The 18,561-nt window shown below is 38.9% G+C and overlaps 1 protein-coding gene across 2 annotated transcripts in view; it reads right to left on the bottom strand.

The window, feature by feature from the left end:
• The window catches only part of LOC129733021 (protein-L-histidine N-pros-methyltransferase), a 95,400-nt gene that overhangs the window by 19,787 nt on the left and 57,052 nt on the right, over nt 1-18,561 (bottom strand). Inside the window, exon 4 of one of the 2 annotated variants that reach the window (XM_055694563.1) lies at nt 3,921-4,093. In XM_055694563.1, coding sequence (XP_055550538.1) covers nt 3,921-4,093 — 173 coding nt within the window. Of the gene's footprint in view, nt 1-3,920; nt 4,094-18,561 lie in introns of those variants that run through there. The other variant, XM_055694565.1, reaches the window with a different exon arrangement.

Consider the following 18,561-nt stretch of genomic DNA (forward strand, 5'->3'; position numbering starts at 1 on the left):
GTATAAAAAAAAACAGAAGGTCAAGTTCCGAATTGGAATGTAGCACCAAGGCTTTGCTTTTGGCTTTGCTTTTTTACTCAAAGAATCACTCCTTTCGTTATGGCACTTTCGAAAATAGTGGATATAGTAAGTGTTTTGTTGCATTAAATCAGCCAGATTCGGCTAATACGAAGACTTGAATAATTTTTTTAACAAATAGTTTATTCTGATTAACCACAATTGTTTTCCTCTGACTTTTTGGGTGGTGGTCCACATAGTTGTACTGTTTTTTTCTATGATATTAATCTTTTGATTCGTTCTCGGCTACGGTAAAATAGCTTAGCATATCGTAGCGGCCAAGATAACTGGCAAACGAATCTTAGTAATGATTTTGAGCCTTCCATACTTGTTCGTGTCCGCGTGTCCAGTACCGATATACTTACTCTGCAAGTACTCTAATTAGATTTTGTATCGGTTATCCATAATTACACGTTTATTTAAGGATTCAAAATGCTGTTAATTTTAGATTGCGGCTAAACAAGTTTGAATTTCAAAATCAGATTTGTTACAGTCAGTGGTGGTCACCGCTAACCAAATATTTAGCCACGCTAATCGCTAAGCCGCTAACCGGAAAATTTAGCTCGATAATCGCTAAACGCTAAGCCCACATTAGCGGAATTTTTACTAATCGCTAATCGCTAACTTATTAATATGTAAATAGTCATATCGCTATATTTATTATTAATGTTTTGTAAGATCTGGACCACTTTGATCTTTTGTGGTAAAACAAACGAAAGGAATTACTTTTTAGAGCTATTTACAATAAGAGGTTCACAAAACGGTGTTCATACTTGATTTTGTAAAAACAAGGAGTAACAAAAGTTTTTCAGCTTGCATTGATAATACAGCTTTTAGGAATGTTTTGATGAAAATTATCATGTGAATCGAAAAGTAGAACCAAAGTTGTCATAATTTCAAGCGCATTGCAATTTACAATAGTTCTTGGTGTGTCGAAAATTCAATCTAGACCTTGCGTTTGTTCTTCAAAATGCTCCTGTGGTTTGTATGATTACTGGAACTCCATTCTAGGGAAGAAGACTGACTTGCACCTGTGTCGTAAAGAGAGGAACTCTAAACAATTAAGACAATGGAACGTTGTTTGATTGAAACAAACGTTCCAAAAGTAACTTTCGCAGTAAAGTATGTTCATTTTTCGAAGCAATTTACGTACGCAATCAGCAATTCACAGTTTTTCTAAATGGTTCTTTTGTCGCTTGTCTAAAAATTTAGCGAATTAGCGATTAGTGTTTCGAAAGCCAAAATTTTAGCGACGCTAACAGTTTCGCTAACCAGCTCAAAAATTAGCGAAATCGCCAAACCGCTAACTGAATATTAGCGTCGCTAATTAGCGAATTAGCGGAATGGTGCCCATCACTGGTGACAGTTTCTATAGAGGTTCAAAGTAAGCACTGTGAATGCTTATGCAACCGGAGAAAACAAAGAGGCAGAAGCATGTAACGGTGAACATTATTTCAGAAGTTCGTTCTTCCACTGAATGGTTTTCTACCGCCTTCAGGTTCGTTCAATTTGGCTATTATTAACGTAAAGAAGCACACTAGTGAGTAAAATGTTACTTAACAGAAAGGTCAATGTCCCAGCGAAAAAATGTGACATCCGTTGGTTCAATTTTGTTGAGACCGTGGGACATTCCTACATTTCGTGGGACGTTTTTCTATGTAGGACATTTTGTTGAGCAGCGGGACTGTCTCGCAAAATGCGGGACGTCTTTATCTTAACAACTTTATCTTAACAACTTTATCTTAACAACTCATGCGCTCTGATTTTGATGATTTAGAGGGATCAATTGGTACAGAGGTATCTGTGTTAAAGGGTAACGAAGAAGCTTTTCAGCAGCAGTTGCATCAACTGGCCCGGGAACAACGAATGAGTACGGGTGACAAAATGATACGGATGAGTGCCGAAGATTATCTTAACACATTAGATAGGATTCTCTGATTGGTCATCAAAAATCACCGAGTGATAGTTTTGCGTATATGATCGCCGATCGGTTGAAGAGCATACATTGAAGCAAGCATCGGTAAGGAATCTTGCCAAATTACTTGCACACTAGATGAATGTGGATGTGGAATGTTGAATGTGGATTTAGTATTATCAGTTCAAAAGGTCATAAATATAATGATAGTTGATGGAAAACGACAAAGTCACGCTTTGGTTGGTGAGGCAAATTATATTGAGAATTCTACTGACAGAGGAGTAGATTAAGTGTCCCGAGGTTTTCATTCAAAAGTTCGTCATAGTTTTAAGCTGAAAGAATTCAAGGACAGTTTTCCACTATTTCTGGGACAGTTTCTGAAGGGAGGAAATACAGTCACAGTAGCAACGAATCAGTCTCGTTGAACGGATGGTGGATACCCCCGAACCGAGAGTAAAGTTTTGATCTGGTCATTGTACGAGTTGCGGAACGACTTTTTCGGTGCAGTTCCGAAAGAATTTTGTCAAGTAATGTATTATTTGAATTGCCGTGCAGAAATTTTTTCAAAGTAATAGAATGATGCTTGGTTTTGTAAACAATTCCAGTATCAAAAACATGTCAAAAATGACAATGTTGCCAAAAAGTTGGGGTAAATACCGTTCGGATCAGATGAAAGATACATGGTGTGGAGAACGGTAAACACGGCGGTGTCAGTATGTTTTGTGATTATTACTACATGGTAAGGGTATAAGGTACAATGATGGCTTCTGGAACGAGAATCATGGAGTTCATCGATTCAACGATAAACAGGATGACTTACTCGAACATCCTGAAACGTATACAACAAAAGCTCAAAATAATGGTCGCGGTGGTCCAAGTCTTACAAAAAAAATATCCTGAACCGTAACTCAAGGCCAACTATTCAGAAATTGTGTAATAGAATTATTACATTCATCAGGGTAATGTCACAGCAAGCTATTTCAGTCATCGGCCACCAGTCGTCCCGGATCTGTGCGCAGGATCAGAGAAGGGGTCTTCCAAACCGAAATTCAAGGCGAGTGCAATGATGCCAGGAACTGTTCCGCTCCTGATTTAACCGTTGATTTTAGCGCTGCAATGCTTCCACTACGGGAACATGAGCTACAGGAAGATTCGATTGGAAATTGCATCTGGATATACTACCTAAATGTGCATGCGGATTCGAATACATCCTCTCCGATCGAAGCCGCGATGTTGATGTATTTCACGCTCACATTGCCTCTGTAAATGAACTGTACGACATGGCAAGCATTGAAGATGAAGTTCTTGTTTGCGGCGATTATAATCAGTAGTGGCTCAATGGTTCACTAGTGAAAGCAAAGTTACTCTTTCTGGTGAATCTACCCTGAGTGCTGCAAGCTCTGCCCTCGATGATGGAATGGAGTTCGTCAACTTTGTCAACGAAATACCGTCCGGAATGCACGCGGTCGTACTATGGATTTGGTGTTTTGCAGGGACAAAACTAACTTTAACGTAGATGAGCTCGGCAGACTCATCTACGTTAAAGTTAGTTTTGTCCCACTGTTTCCAACTGATCCTCCTCATCCGCCTCTCCTCGTTTCACTTGCTGTACCTCATGGCTGCCCATCTCATCATACCTCAAGATGCGTATGCTCAAATAAAACAACTTGACCATAAGAAAATTGACTACGCTTTTCTACTACAATACCTGGTCAGTCAGAATTGGACTGTTGTCACTGAATGCGCTGATATTGACACCATGGCTACCCGTTTCTGTGAAATCATTCGACTTTGGTTAGAATCAAAGGCCCCCTATCTCTCCTGCTTGGAGTACCCCCCTGCTCAGACAGCTTATACGTGATCGTAACGCAGACAGAGAAGTTAGTAGTTTGGCTTATTGTAGGTTGAATAGAAGTTTCGTTTTCGTTTAAATGTCACCGATACTAACTTTTTTCGACGTAATGACTGTAGGGAAGCACCAGAGCAAGCAATAATCTTCCATTAGGAGCCAAAACATTGTATATGTCATGCAGTATTTGATACGGGTCAATGCATCTATCCAGTACATTAAGGCACGAAACAAAATCCACGTTTGCTATGTGCTTAATGTCGTCCATGATACTGAAAAGAAAAAAAATCTAAGTTTAAACTCAAAGCTTTTATAAATTCATAATTTTGTATTATACGTCAAGCCTAAAATATGAAAGGAACACGAGAAAGCGATTCACTGCCGTGAAACGCATGTCAGTCCCATCTGCATTTTCGTCGATTTTGAGTTATGACTATCAGCGGTTAGAATCATTAATGCTTTTCAAAATAAAAAAGAAAAATAATATAGTTTGTTCTGTAAAAGTCACAAAAAATATCAAGCAAGTTTGTCCCATTTTAAAAGTAATCGCATACCAGTCCCATAATGGATATTATTAAAAATAACGTTTGTGTTCAAACTTTGAATGCCTTTCTCCACAACATTTTAATCTTCTTTGTTAATGTTAAACATAAATAAAAGTAATCAAAAATTGCAAGATCAAAACCGAGGTAATCTTCAACGGAGCCAGCAGCATATGCATAATAAGCACGTATTAGATCTAACGAGAACATTTTGTACAAGGTTAAACAATATTATCACAGAAATCAGAAACCAGTCCACATAAGCACTGATGATGGTTGTATGTAGCAACTGAAATACGTATCTGTACGGACTAGTAATATCTTCATTATTTACTTCTCTAATTTAGTAGAGTTCAATGGAAACATTTTTTTTTCTGATTTCTTGTATCATTCTACTAAAACGCTCAGATTTTTTTTTCAAATATTATCCTGCTTTCAAAATGATTCACTTTCAGAAAAACAAACAACTTTGATGGCTGTGAACAACAACAAACTGATTTATTGGCCGTAAAGACTGGGACTAATAGGCGCATATGTTACATGCTGTAGTATGAAATAATCGCATATCAGTCCCACTATGATTTATTTGATTGTAATCGTCATGAATTGAGTTTTTATAAAACATAAGTATTAAAAACATTAAAATTCATGAATCTGAGAAGCAAACATATCAATGTTGTAACAAACAAATCAGTTCTTCTTTCGCTGTTTTCTCCGTTCGATGATTTCGCAAATGGGACTGATATGCGTTTCACGGCAGTTCAATGAATAAAAATATGAGAATTGTACGCAAAGGTACCGTTTGATTCAAATTTCGAACAGTTTCGAACTTCGAAAACTTCAGAATAAAAGCCGAGTTATTATAACAACTGTAATAAAAAACGTGAATATTATATACCATTTCATTTTTTGGAATGTTCTTTACTAGTGATGTATCCCCGAAAAAACCTTTGAAAATCTTAAAAATACTATTATTGTACATAGTTATAACACAGACAAACAAGTGCTTCTTCGAAGAAAAGCCCTGAAAAATCTTCGTCCTTGTTCGAAACGTTCCACTTATGTGCCACCATGTGAGCTTACTGTCTACTAACTAACTTTCGTAAAAATTGTTTTTGTCTTTCCTTCCTTTTGCAGCACCAGGGTTTTTTGCCTTTGATAATGAGTGTGAACGTTTGATTACACAGTGCAACAAAAAAAAATTGACTTTTTTCTGCCTTGGTTTCTATATATATTTTTTTGTGTATTTTGATGCAAAACCAAATTTTCCCGAGTTTGAACATATTTCACCTTAAGGGACAACCATGGCGCCATTTTTAATTTTTGAGAAATCGTGAATTTTCGATGTTTTTTCGACGCCATTTTGTTTTAAAGCCAAATATCAAAATTCTAAGAGTTTGTCCACATATAATATATCTTCTCATCGTCCGTTTGTCTGTGAGAGAATGAACAGGAATAAAAATCGTGCGAGTTACGAAGGCTTTTTTCGGAGTGTTAAGTTTAAGAACAAGAATACCACCCGTGTCCAATCGGAAAACTACTGTTTTAAGAGTGCGATCGTGGTGAAATACCCCTTGATACGAACCGAGCAAACCGAAAAAACTACTTAATTTACCAAGTTGGTAAAAGTGTAGAAGACCAAACAGACCGGCATTGTTTTGCTAATACAATAGCCGGCTGTACGCAGTAACGGGTCTTGCATGGAAGATTGCAACTAACAGCACGATCCAAGTACGCTATACCATTAAAGTCGACTGATCTGCGGCATAGCATACCGTAAGGCGTATGAAAGCGACTAAGTGGTGAAAACCAAACAGTGGTTGGAACAAACTACCGTCCGACCACTTTTGTGTGAAAGAGGAAAAACTTGGTTCTATAATAGTCTGACCACTCGATCAGAAAAGTGAATCAGACACTACTCGATTTTTATTTACGTGTGAAGGAAAATAATTTGTATAGTGCCGTAGACCCTACATCGTCGAGGCCATATGGCCTCTACCAGTGGGGATGGCTCCGATGAGCCCCCTGGGAGAAGTTTTTCTGCATTATACGATCACCAAAACGAATTTGGAGCAGTAACAACTCTACTTATGACAGGGAGAGAAGAAGGCCCTCTGCCAAAAAATCCCCTCCTTATCGGAAAAAGCATTGAAACGCAGGTTGGTCATATCGAAAGTGCCAGAACAGTAGGAAGAGGAACACAATACATACTTAAAACGAGAAAACAAAAGCAGATTGAAAAGTTGATCAACCTTACTCACTTATTAGACGGAACAGAGATCGAAATTAAACTGCACCCTACACTCAACTCTTGCCGCTGTGTTATCGCATCCTGGGATTTAATCGATATGACGGATAATGAACTAATGAGCGAGCTGGAGAGCCAACGAGTGAAAGCGGTGAAACGCATAAAAAATACCCCAGTCATTATTCTGACCATGAACCAAACAACATACCCCAAGTATGTGAAAATAGGACTACTACGAATTGCAACACGAACATATTACCCTGAACCGATGCTCTGTTTTCAATGTTACCACTACGGACACACTAAAGCCAAATGTCCTGGCCCTAAGAGATGCTACAATTGCTCCAAAACGCACAAAGATGGTAGAGTAACATGTGAAGAAGAGCCCCATCGCCTCCACTGTAACGATAACCACAGACCGTCGAACCGAAAATGCAGAAAATACAAAGAAGGAAAAACTATCATCCAAACAAAAATCGATTACAACCTCACCTACGACGAGGCAAGAAAAAGAACAATTGATGGACACACTACCTATTCTCAAGCGGCTGCCCAACCACGCCTCGACCGAGCCCGACTGGATGCACTACAGGAAGAAAATAAAAGAAAAAATGATACGATCGCTCTCCTCAGTGAGAAAGTCAAAAAAAGTGAAACACTAGAGGAAAAAATAGATGCAACCCTTAAAGCACAAGAAGAAAAAGACATTAAATTCGACAGCTTGCTTAAAACATTCCAAGAACAAGAGCAAACACTCAAACAACTCGAAATAAAAAACACCGCTATGAAAAAGTACATCCAAAAACTTCAAGACAAAATTCAATCTGAGGTACGTAATACCAGCGAAAATGAAACTGACCCTAGACGAAAATCAAAACGCGGAAATGTTCGTGTAAGTTACTCGGTGTAAGTTCTCGGAGCAATCAGGAAAGTTTTCCGGAAAACAGCCAACCCCCGCTTAAAAAATCGCAATTACCAATAAAACATCAACCTCCCCTCTTAACATCGGAGGAAATAACGGTAGAAATTTCAGATTATGAAATAGACATTGGCGAAAATTCCTCTCCTTCTTATGGCCAAAAAACACAATAAATCACAATCAACTTGTAACAATCAGCCCACTAAACTCAAAACCGTTATCATCAATGACGAAAACAACAACGACGAAGCAGTGCAGCAGAGTACCATTCTTATCCACGACAATCCACCCACACCCAACATGAACAAAAGCAAAACCAGACCACCACCGACCACTATCGCCAAATCTACTATTAACAATGAAGACTACCAACCAACGCAGGAAACTCTTTCGAACGATACTGACCAAAGGTCCGTCAACCCCAGGCATTCCCTCGCACCGGTCCCGACTGTGGATGTTCCCGAATCACGGATTGACCCTACAGCGGCTACCGGTGTGGGGAGCCTGTTATCGCAGGCAAGTACATTAACTTTTCCAATAAACCGCCCAAACTTCCTGGCTGTCTTTTCCTCACCAGCTATGCGAGATTTCTACCTAAGGTGGGATTCGGGAGACGGTCCAAGCTCCCGACCATCAGCTTCAATCTCCCATCAGGCCTCGCCATCGCCTAAACCATCGTTTAAATGCTCACAAATCACCACGGCAGCCGGTTTGGGGTCCGTTAACCCCGGGCAATTTCTCCCACCGGTCCCGACTGTAGAAGTTCCCGAACCTCGGATTGATCCTACAGCGGCTACCGGTGTGGAGGGCCTGTTCCCGCAGGCAAGTACAAGTAAACCTATTAGCAACAGACAGTTCTCTCCAGTCATCCTACCCACGGATGGTGAATCCAGACGAGTACGAGACAATGAATGTGAAAGCCAACTCAGTGACCTTTCCGAAGTCAGCATAAATAAAAATGCAACATTCCTTCTGCAATGGAACGTACGAAGCGTATGGCGAAACTATCCAGAATTCAAAAAACTCGTCGACAACAATACTCCAGCTGTTATCTGTCTACAAGAAATGATGACTGACAAAACCAACAATCTGTTAAGCAACAACTATAACTGGATAACACACAATCGATCAGAGAGTTTAGGAAACGGACTCGCCGGACTGGGTATTCGAGCAGACCTCAGTTACAAATTCGTTAACAACCCTACAAAAATACATGCTTGCATAGCTAGACTACACGTCCCATGGAACATAGCAGTCATTTCGATATACATTCCAAATAACGCAAACAATGAAAACCTTGTTACCGAACTTAACGAACTTCTTAAGACAGGTGAACCGCCCTACATAATCTGTGGAGATTTCAATGCGAAACACGAGGCCTGGGGAGCATCGATTTCCACTGTCCGAGGTCGCAGAATTCTTGAATGGGCCGTCGATAATGAACTGGTCGCGCTAAACAATGGATCACCAACTCATGTGCATTGTACATCCGGAACATTCTCGCCAATCGACGTTTCTTTTGCTTCCACTAGTCTCGTACCGAACTTTACATCGAAAGTTGAACAAGACAGTCATAGAAGTGACCACTTTCCTATTTTCATACGGTCACACGATACGCTCCCCAACATCTTCTATCGCAAAAGATGGCTTTTCAAGGATGCAGACTGGACCGGTTTCGAAGCGGAAATTGATAAAAAAATATTAGCTGGATCAACTATGTCGCTCGAAAACATTACGGACAACATTATCCAAGCTGCATCAGCCTCAATTCCGAAATCGAGTGGAAAAACTGGGAAGAGAAACCAGCTTTGGTGGAACAAACAGACCGCATCAGCGGTGAAAAAAAGAAGAAAAGCTTTGAGGGCACTACGGAAATTGCAAACAGACCACCCAAATAAGGAAGCCGCACGCTTGGAATATCTCGAAATAAATAAGGAAACCAGAAAAATAATCGCGGACGCTAAACAAACATCATGGGAAAAATTTGCGGAAATCTTTAATGCAAATGCTAACTCGTCGGAATTATGGCAAAGCTACCACAAGCTTGCAAAGAAAAAACACACTGGAGCCCACAGTATCTATATCGATGGAAAACAAACGGACAACCCCCAGGAAATCGCTCAACAGTTTGCCGAATTTTTTGCATCAACTTCATCCACAATGAATTATTCAGAAGAATTCCAACAACTAAAACGAGATCACGAAGAGATCAATCCCAACTACAACTTCGAGGAAACCTCACCTCTAGACAAAGAATTCTCCATCGACGAACTACTACAGGCACTAGATGGCACCAAAGGCTCGTCAACGGGTCCTGATAAAATCGGCTATCCAATGCTCAAACGACTTCCACTCCATTGCAAATACACTCTCTTGAATGCCTTGAACCACATTTGGGGCAATGGCGTAATCCCGGAACAATGGAAGCAAAGCATTGTGATACCAATACCCAAATTTGGAAAAAACAGCAAGGAGATCAACCAATTTCGTCCCACCTCACTGACCAGCTGTATGGCCAAAACCTTCGAAAAGATGGTCAACCGTAGATTAACTACCCATTTGGAAACAAACGGAGTTCTCCACCCACACCAATTTGCATTTCGAAAAGCAATGGGCACAAGTGACTATCTTTCGGAGTTAGATCACGTGATAACGAAAGCAGCAGAAAAGGGAGAGCACTGTGAAATTGTCGTTCTTGACTTAAAAAAAGCTTACGACCGCGTGTGGCACCGTCATGTGATGGATATGATTACTAGCAACCACATGGGTAAGAACATGACGAAATACATTAAAAATTTTCTCGCAGAAAGATACTTTCGAGTAAGTTTTGGAGGATCGTTATCAGAATTTAAAACCCAAGAAAACGGGGTGCCCCAAGGCTCAGTGCTATCTGTGACACTGTTCCTTTTAGCAATCAACCCTATATTTAACGCTGCTCCCAAAAACGTTAAAGTTTATGTATATGCCGACGATATTGTGATCGTGGCCACAGGGAAAATGGTCAAATACTTGCGACTAAGATTAGAAAGAGCAGCTCAAGCAATCTCAAAATGGGCTGCTAGTGTTGGCTTCGAAATTTCAGCCGAAAAGTCTTCAACTATGCACTGCTGCAAAATGAAAAAACACAGGAAATGGCACCTGGAAGGAGGGAAGATAGCTCTGAACGGAATAGAACTTCAAAGACCCAAAACTACTAGGATCCTGGGTGTGATATTTGATAAAAAATGCCTTTTCAACAACCACACTAAAAAGTTGTTGGAAGACTGCACCAGCCGTCTAAACCTACTAAAAGCTATTGCGCAATGGGCTGACAGAGCAACACTTGAAAGAATCGGATGCGCAACTGTTCTCTCTAAATTGACCTATGGACTCGAAGTACTAAGATGGCAAAACGTCGTGCAGCTCACCCCAACCTACAACGCTATCATCCGGATAGCGTCCGGCGCTCTCCGAACAACACCAATTCAACATATGATGGTAGAAGCAGGACGACTTCCGTGGGAATACGTTGCAACCTTAACACTAGCAAAAAAGGCTTGCAGGATTATGGAAAGGGAAAAAGCTACAACCAAAACAATATGGGACAAAACTAATCAAGCGCTAGAGACACTAACCGACCAAAAACTCCCAAAGATCACAAAAATCTATACTAAACTAGATAAACCGTGGTACCAACCGAACCCAAAAATTGATTGGTTTATAAAAAATAGATTTAAAGTGGGTCAAAGTCGGTCGATTGCCCAACATTTATACAACAGCCATGTACAAAATAAATATTCTGGCTATGACATTTGGTTCACAGACGGATCGCTAGCACAATGCAAAGTTGGAGTTGGAATCTTGGGTCCAAACTACCGGCTAAGTAGAAGTCTGCATAACCAATGCTCTGTATACTCTGCGGAAGCTGCAGCAATTGCGGAAGCAGCAAGAAAAATTAAAAACAGAAATGTTATCTTTACAGACTCAGCAAGTTGCTTACAGGACCTAGAAAAAGGAAAGTCACGCCACCCTTACATTCAAAAAATTGAAAAAGAGTTGAAGAATAAGGAAATCTCACTATGCTGAGTTCCTGGTCACCAGGGAATCGCTGGAAACGAAGAGGTGGACAGTATTGCTCGAGAAGGACAAAATGCTGAGCTGATACGTCACTCGGTCCCTGCACAAGACGCGGTTAGCTGGTGCAAAAGAATATTACGGAAAACACACCAAAATACCTGGAATACCACAGAAGCGAGAGGCATAAGACACGTCAAGAAAACCATCAAAAAATGGAATGACAGAAGAACAAGGCGAGAGCAGATTGTCCTTACTAGACTACGCCTGGGACACACTCGGTTTAGCCAAAACCATCTTTCGAGAAGAAAACCCCTAATATGTGTGATACCTGCAACGAACCAACAACGGTCAACCACTTACTACTCGATTGCTCCAAATATAATAAGGAAAGGGAGAGAAAGGGACTACCTAATAACATTAAAAGTATGTTGTGCGACAACAAAAAAATAGAAGAAAAAATTTTAAAATTTCTCAAAGACATTGATATGTCCAACCAAATATAGCATCTGTAAATATGTCCCAAAATTATACCAATAAACAGAGGCGAATGCCAAATTAGGCAAAGCCTCTTTAAAAAAAAAAAAAAAAAATATATATATATATATATATATATATATATATATATATATATATATATATATATATATATATATATATATATATATCTTCTTACCCATCTTTGAAAAAAGACCCCCTCCCCGCAAAAATCTTTGTATCTTTGAGTATCGCTTACACTCCTGATATTACATAAAACAAATTTCAAATAAGTTAATTTAACGTCGATATACCTATTTTAGTATTTATTTATTTATTTCGTCAAGCAAATGTAGCTTACAGTTATAATAATACAATGTTTTCTTATATTCTATACTTATATTTCCAGTAGTTAATCGTTTTTTGATTTGATTTCTGCCCATAGTGATGTCGATATTTTCGCAGTGGAGTTTCGAAAGCGGACTATTTGTGTTTGTTCCACAAATTTTGTTTCAATTCCGTATTTTCCGAGCTTGAAGAGCAATAAAGGTATGTCGATTCTGTCAAATGCTTTGTATAAAGAGCTTCTACGTGGTTACCGTTGTCCATTACAGTCAAAGTGAAAGTTATGAATTCCAAAGGATTTGTGGTAGTTGATCGGCCTTTATAAAAGCCGTGTTGTTGAATTGTAATTTGGTTTTTTACTTGCTGGAAGATGTTTTCATTAATTACTAGCTGACCCGGCAAACGTCGTACTGCCACAAATTTCATTGGATGTAAATGATCCTCCATTATAAAATCTTCTTGAAACCTAATAACGTATGCGCTCATCTTTGTCGTTTTTTAAACCCAAACTCATTTCGAAGTCAAAATGTTCACAAACGAGCAAATCACACCCATTATAATGAGGCAAAACATACCTATATAATCTAATAAACATAACAAATTTGACTAAGATATTCAGATTCAGATATTTTTTGGATGATTTGTTAGCAACGATTCAGTCCTCTAAATTAGAAAAGAGTCAGAATGTAACCCATACTGCACATGAATTCCGACAAGGGCGGTATAGCAGTTTGTCTTTTACTTCTTGTATTTATCTTGGATGAAAAAAAAACATGTAAAGATGGTTGTAGCATCGCTTTTTTTATTTATTTCTGCTAATACAATTCAATTGTTCAATGCTGAACCTTCTAACGGATTGAACTACTATATCACTGCTTCAGGGAAGAGATAGATGCAATAATTTATTCTTGTATTACTAATAAAATTACTACAAAAACGTATGAGTTAAATCAGTAGTATGTGTATATAAATCATCGAATGCACGGAAATGCTTTTTTGTGTTCAACAGCTGGTTGTAAATGAGCTCTCGAAAATATTAAATTTTTATTTAAAATATCTTGTAGAGGTTGTAAGGAAGTATAATAACACAATCAAACATTTTCTTTATCGCTAAATCATTGCTCAAAAATCTTTTTTAGAAACTAAATTTGATGTTTTAAAGGCTAGGGTCAAAAGACTTTTACTGAATGTCTCTAGCTGAAAGCCCGTTCTGCTAGAATTATTTGTTGTATATTATAAAAGGCTTCTGCTGTTGTGTACCTTTTGGATATCCTTCAAGTAAATCGTCTTCAAACCACATGATGTGATGTGAAAATGTAATGAATTAAACCTCTAGAGAGTTTCGAAACAAGCATATTGTTTTGAGACAAATAAAACAACAACCGTGTCATCTCTTGTTGCAAAGGTTTATTACTCTATTCAACTCCCTGAAGTGAAAAAGAACTAAATATTTTGTTCCGTAGTTTGTTGAATCATTGTTATATATATTGTGTTGTGATGGGCCCATTTTTTAAGTTTACTCGTACGTAAACATTTCCGAAAGCGCGTGAATGAAGAAACCAAAAGTTTGATTGAGAATGCTACTGGTTTCAAACTGATGATGATGATCCAAAAAAATTTATCACTCGTAATCTACATCCTTGTTACTAAATACGAAAACGAATTGAATATTAATTCGAAAGACCGCACAAAGCATTTAAATCTATGTGATAATATTACATAGATATAATATATATGGGTCATTCCATGTCAAGTGTCCGAGAAAATGCATCGACCATCTCCGATTACGACCAAAATTTGTGGGCGATGTATTTTGGGCCGGAACTTATAACTACAAAGTGTTGTACCGATTGGTGGACCCCTCGGCCAATAGGACTGCCTCCACTTTTTGCGAATTTAGCAAAACACCTTTTTTATTTTGTGAATATCTCGGGACCCTGGAGAGCTACAGGTGATATTGACATATCATTTTGAAGGGTTTTAGATGTAGAATCGAACTACGTTGTCAATTTTTTTTGTTGCCAACATTGCATTTTTTTCGATTCAAAACTTAATTTGCAATTTCCTTGAAATACACCCCCTTCGATTGTGATTTTGACCACGCCAATGTGTTTAGCAGACGATTTTACATAGGAATCACTTATCAGCAAAAAACAAAATGTAGCGTTCCAGATATACAGCATTTTCAAAAGTGCAAAATTTCGGATTTTGTCTACGCACGACAGCGCTTCTACATAAATTGCTGCTATCTTAATGGTATCTAAGCAGGCGTTTGTGTAATCGAAGGGATGTTCCTTAGAGGAGCATCCGTTAATGATGTAACGCAAAAAATCCCGTTCTAGAATCATTTTCACGAAAAGTTACAGGAGAGTTTTGGTTACACTTTTCACATGAATCTTCATTTTATTGGTTTATCACATTGTAAAAATCATCCTCACTCAATTTAAAACCGTTTCCCAACAGGCGAATGATCATGTTTTTCCGGCTTTAAGGTTTGCTATGATTTCAAAATTGTAAACAATGTGTCTCATCACGTGTGCAGTCATTTCATTCTTGAAGAGAGTGTGTTCAATTGGATTGTATTTAAAACAAATTTGTATCTCTGGAAAACGGTATTGGTTGTCACAGCAGCTTACGCGATGAGATTTACTAGCTACTAAGCATGCATAAATGACGTAGCTTTTTTTTACCCCCCGTTCCCCCTCTCCCACCGTAGTATTTCGTCACAAAGTCAGACCCCCTGTAAATAATTACGTAGCTTTATAACAAACTCCACCCCCCCCCTCCCCTACCCCCCTGACTTTTTTTTGCAAATTTTATCTCTAAAAACATACATTGTATCATAAAAGAATAAGTCAAGACAAAGAATATAAAAATGACCATAAACAAACAAAGCCGTGAAAAAAAAACAATTAGAATAAATCCAAATTTTTAAATTTCATATTTGCTACGTAGCCTTACTTGACTCCCTAGCCTCCCTTTCGTCAAATTTCGTCACAAAACTGCTGGTCGTTGCATGTTCGAGTCCCGGCTCGGGAGAAGACTGTTATTATCAGTAGGATTATAGCACTAGCCTCACAATTGTCCTGTACACTAAGCAGTTGGCTGCAAAGCCTGTGTCAAAAAAAAAAAAGAATAGAAAAAGCTACCTCCGCTCTGATCCTGGGTAAGAAGAAGAAAAAGAAGAACATAGGCAGATGAATGTTATAATAGGCTTACATGCTCTATTACGTGCTATGATATGAGCAAATTAAGATATTCGGTTACGATAAAACATTTTGGATGCGTTCGGAGAATTGTAACCTTTCGTGAAAATGATTCTAGAGCGGAATTTTTTGCGTTGTATCATTAACGGATGCTCCTCTAAGGAACATCTCTTCAAGCAATTTATGTAGAAGCGCTTTCGTGCGTAGACAAAATCCAAAATCTTGTACTTTTGAAAATGCTGTATCTCTGGAACGCTACATTTTGTTTTTTGCTGATAAGTGATTCCTATGTAAAATCGTCTGCTAAACACATTGGCGTGGTCAAAATCAAAATCGAAGGGGAGATATTTTGAAAAAATTGCAAATTAAGTTTTGAATCGAAAAAAAGCAATGTTGGCAACACCGCAGAAAAAATTTGATCACGTAGTTCGATTCTACATCTAAAACCCTTCAAAATGATATGTCAATATCACCTGTAGCTCTTCAGTGTCCCGAGATGAGCATGAGCATGATTGACCGCCCGCGGTTGCTACTCCGTTATTGCCAGATCAGCTGTAATTACACAGAGAACCAATGGATGATGCTTGGGATTAACATTCATCCTCAATGTGTAAAAACTGGTGACCTTAATCTTTATATTAGGCAATACCAGCGCCGGCCGCATCCGAATGCAGGTCAAAGAAGGAGTGTGTATGGGAATATGTTGACGTGATACTCGCTTTATTGGAAGCCGAGAACACCTCTGCACTTCCACGAGAAATCACTGGGATGTTGGAGAAAAGGGTAAGGTTTGCAGCAGGTTTCGTTTTGGTAAACGATGCGCTGAGTTCTTCAGGTTCATAATAACAAATATCGCGCGTACGAGTTCATTATATCTTCTACGGAAATCATAACGCGATCCGAACTCATTCCGGTTGATGATGTAACACCGCAAAAATAAAGCGCACGCGAGGATACCGGACCTATAACCTAATCAAGACAGACTCAAATATTCGAAAATATGCTTATGAAGTCATTATGCAACTACCGAAACGTATCTCTCATTGATTTATCTCAGCTGACTACACAATGTTACGAAGCAACCAGATATGCATTAACCAAAAACAAGAAAAAAGTAAATATATAGACCCTCAACACATACTGCAAGCGGTCAGCAAGAGAGCTTCAAAAACGGCCTATTTGCTTGGCCATCGCCGTTAGAATCGAACGAAAAAAGAGAAAAAGAAAAAAAAAAGATGTGTGCGTTGGCAGACGAGTCGCGTATAATCCTGATATTAATTGCAAATAATTGCGATATTTGGTGGCGATTAATTACAATGTTTTGTCGCGATTAATTATTTACGATATTTATCGAACGAACGGAACCTACTCTGAATTACTGCGTGCTGGAATAGAACCAACGGGTGGACAGTCTGCGAATAAATGGTTTGGTACACCTCGGAAGTCACAACACACCGAAAATCTATATTTGAGCAAAGCTCACCTGGGCCGAAAACACGTTTACCCCGGAAAGTTATGCGCGACCGCTCTATTCCCTCTTACCGACGCATACGCGCGGAGACACGGTATTTCGCGTTGATTACCACTTACTTCTTGAATAATAAAGCGAAGATACCTACTGAGTATGAAAAACTGGAAAAGTTTCATGCATTCATAGCTAGAAAATTTTTAAAAATGCAAATATGCATATCTAACAAGACCGAGTACTAATTAGATTTAACAAAATGCCAAAACAATCGCAATCAAAATTTATTTGCCATGCTGACCGACAAGATTTCTACTTAATTAAATTTAAAATTGTCTATGTGTTTCAGTATTCACTCAAAAGCTAGAAAAATCATAAAACAAGGGCATAAAACTGCTCAAAATGTTCGTAACAGCGTCTCCGTTCACCTGAGGAAATAATATCAACAATGAAGACTGACGCGCAACTGTTTCGACGTAGTTTCGGCCCAATCGGTAGATTAAAAAAATTCAAACCGGCTTCCACAAAGCCGCGGTCACAAGCAGGGATGCCACAAACACAGACCAAGCTGTGCAAAACAAAATTCCCACACAAGTATATGTACATACAGAACTGCAAACGCGCCCTTCAAAATACAGGCCGATGTTAGGCCGACGCCACACTGCAAAGGACGCGGCGCGAAATGCGTCATTTCTCACGCAAGGAGAAAAAAAAACAACAATGAAAACTGACGCGCGTTAAAACACATCCCGAACTGTTTCGACGCAGTCATCCGAACAGCATCGGCCCCAGTACGCACCGTACCTACTGTAAACGATTGAGTGAGAAAATTCCAAAACCGGCATCTCAAAAACCGCGATAACAATCAGAGATGCCACATATGTAAATTTAAATTTATTTGTGAATTATAAATTTCTTATCCATACAGTTTACAGTTTACAGATTTGTAAAGCCATATAGATTCCTACGATTTTCTACGAAATTTACAAATTTTTATACAGACTTTTATACTGGAAATCTGTAAAACATTTTCGATGTTCAGTATACAGAAATGTAGGATCCCCACATAAGGAATTGTGAAAAGCAGAATGAAAAACATTGGTTCCCTTTTGCATGCAAATCAAACAAAAAAAAAACACAGGCAAAACGTCACCAACACTAATCCTTATCCTTTAATTCTCGCGTCCTCTCTGAACCATCATGCTGGTGCGAGAACGTGCCGCACGCAAGAGCAACCTTGCACTTACTCACACACACTTATGGCAAGGCAAGGGCTAGCGGGAAACGTGCTCCGCCACCGAAAAAAAAATGCAGCTCTCACAAATTAGCCACAAAATTGCACGAATCTTTCACGGATTTCAACATTGACGTCACTCTCACCGATAATACGAAAATTTCGTATTACCTTTTACTCCACCCTTTGCACTTAAAATATAACGATTACGCGACGGGAAGGCTAAATAAAATACGTCGACATTATTGCAC

This window comes from Wyeomyia smithii, chromosome 3 (genome assembly GCF_029784165.1).
Source record: "Wyeomyia smithii strain HCP4-BCI-WySm-NY-G18 chromosome 3, ASM2978416v1, whole genome shotgun sequence".
Taxonomy (NCBI): Eukaryota; Metazoa; Arthropoda; class Insecta; order Diptera; family Culicidae; genus Wyeomyia; species Wyeomyia smithii.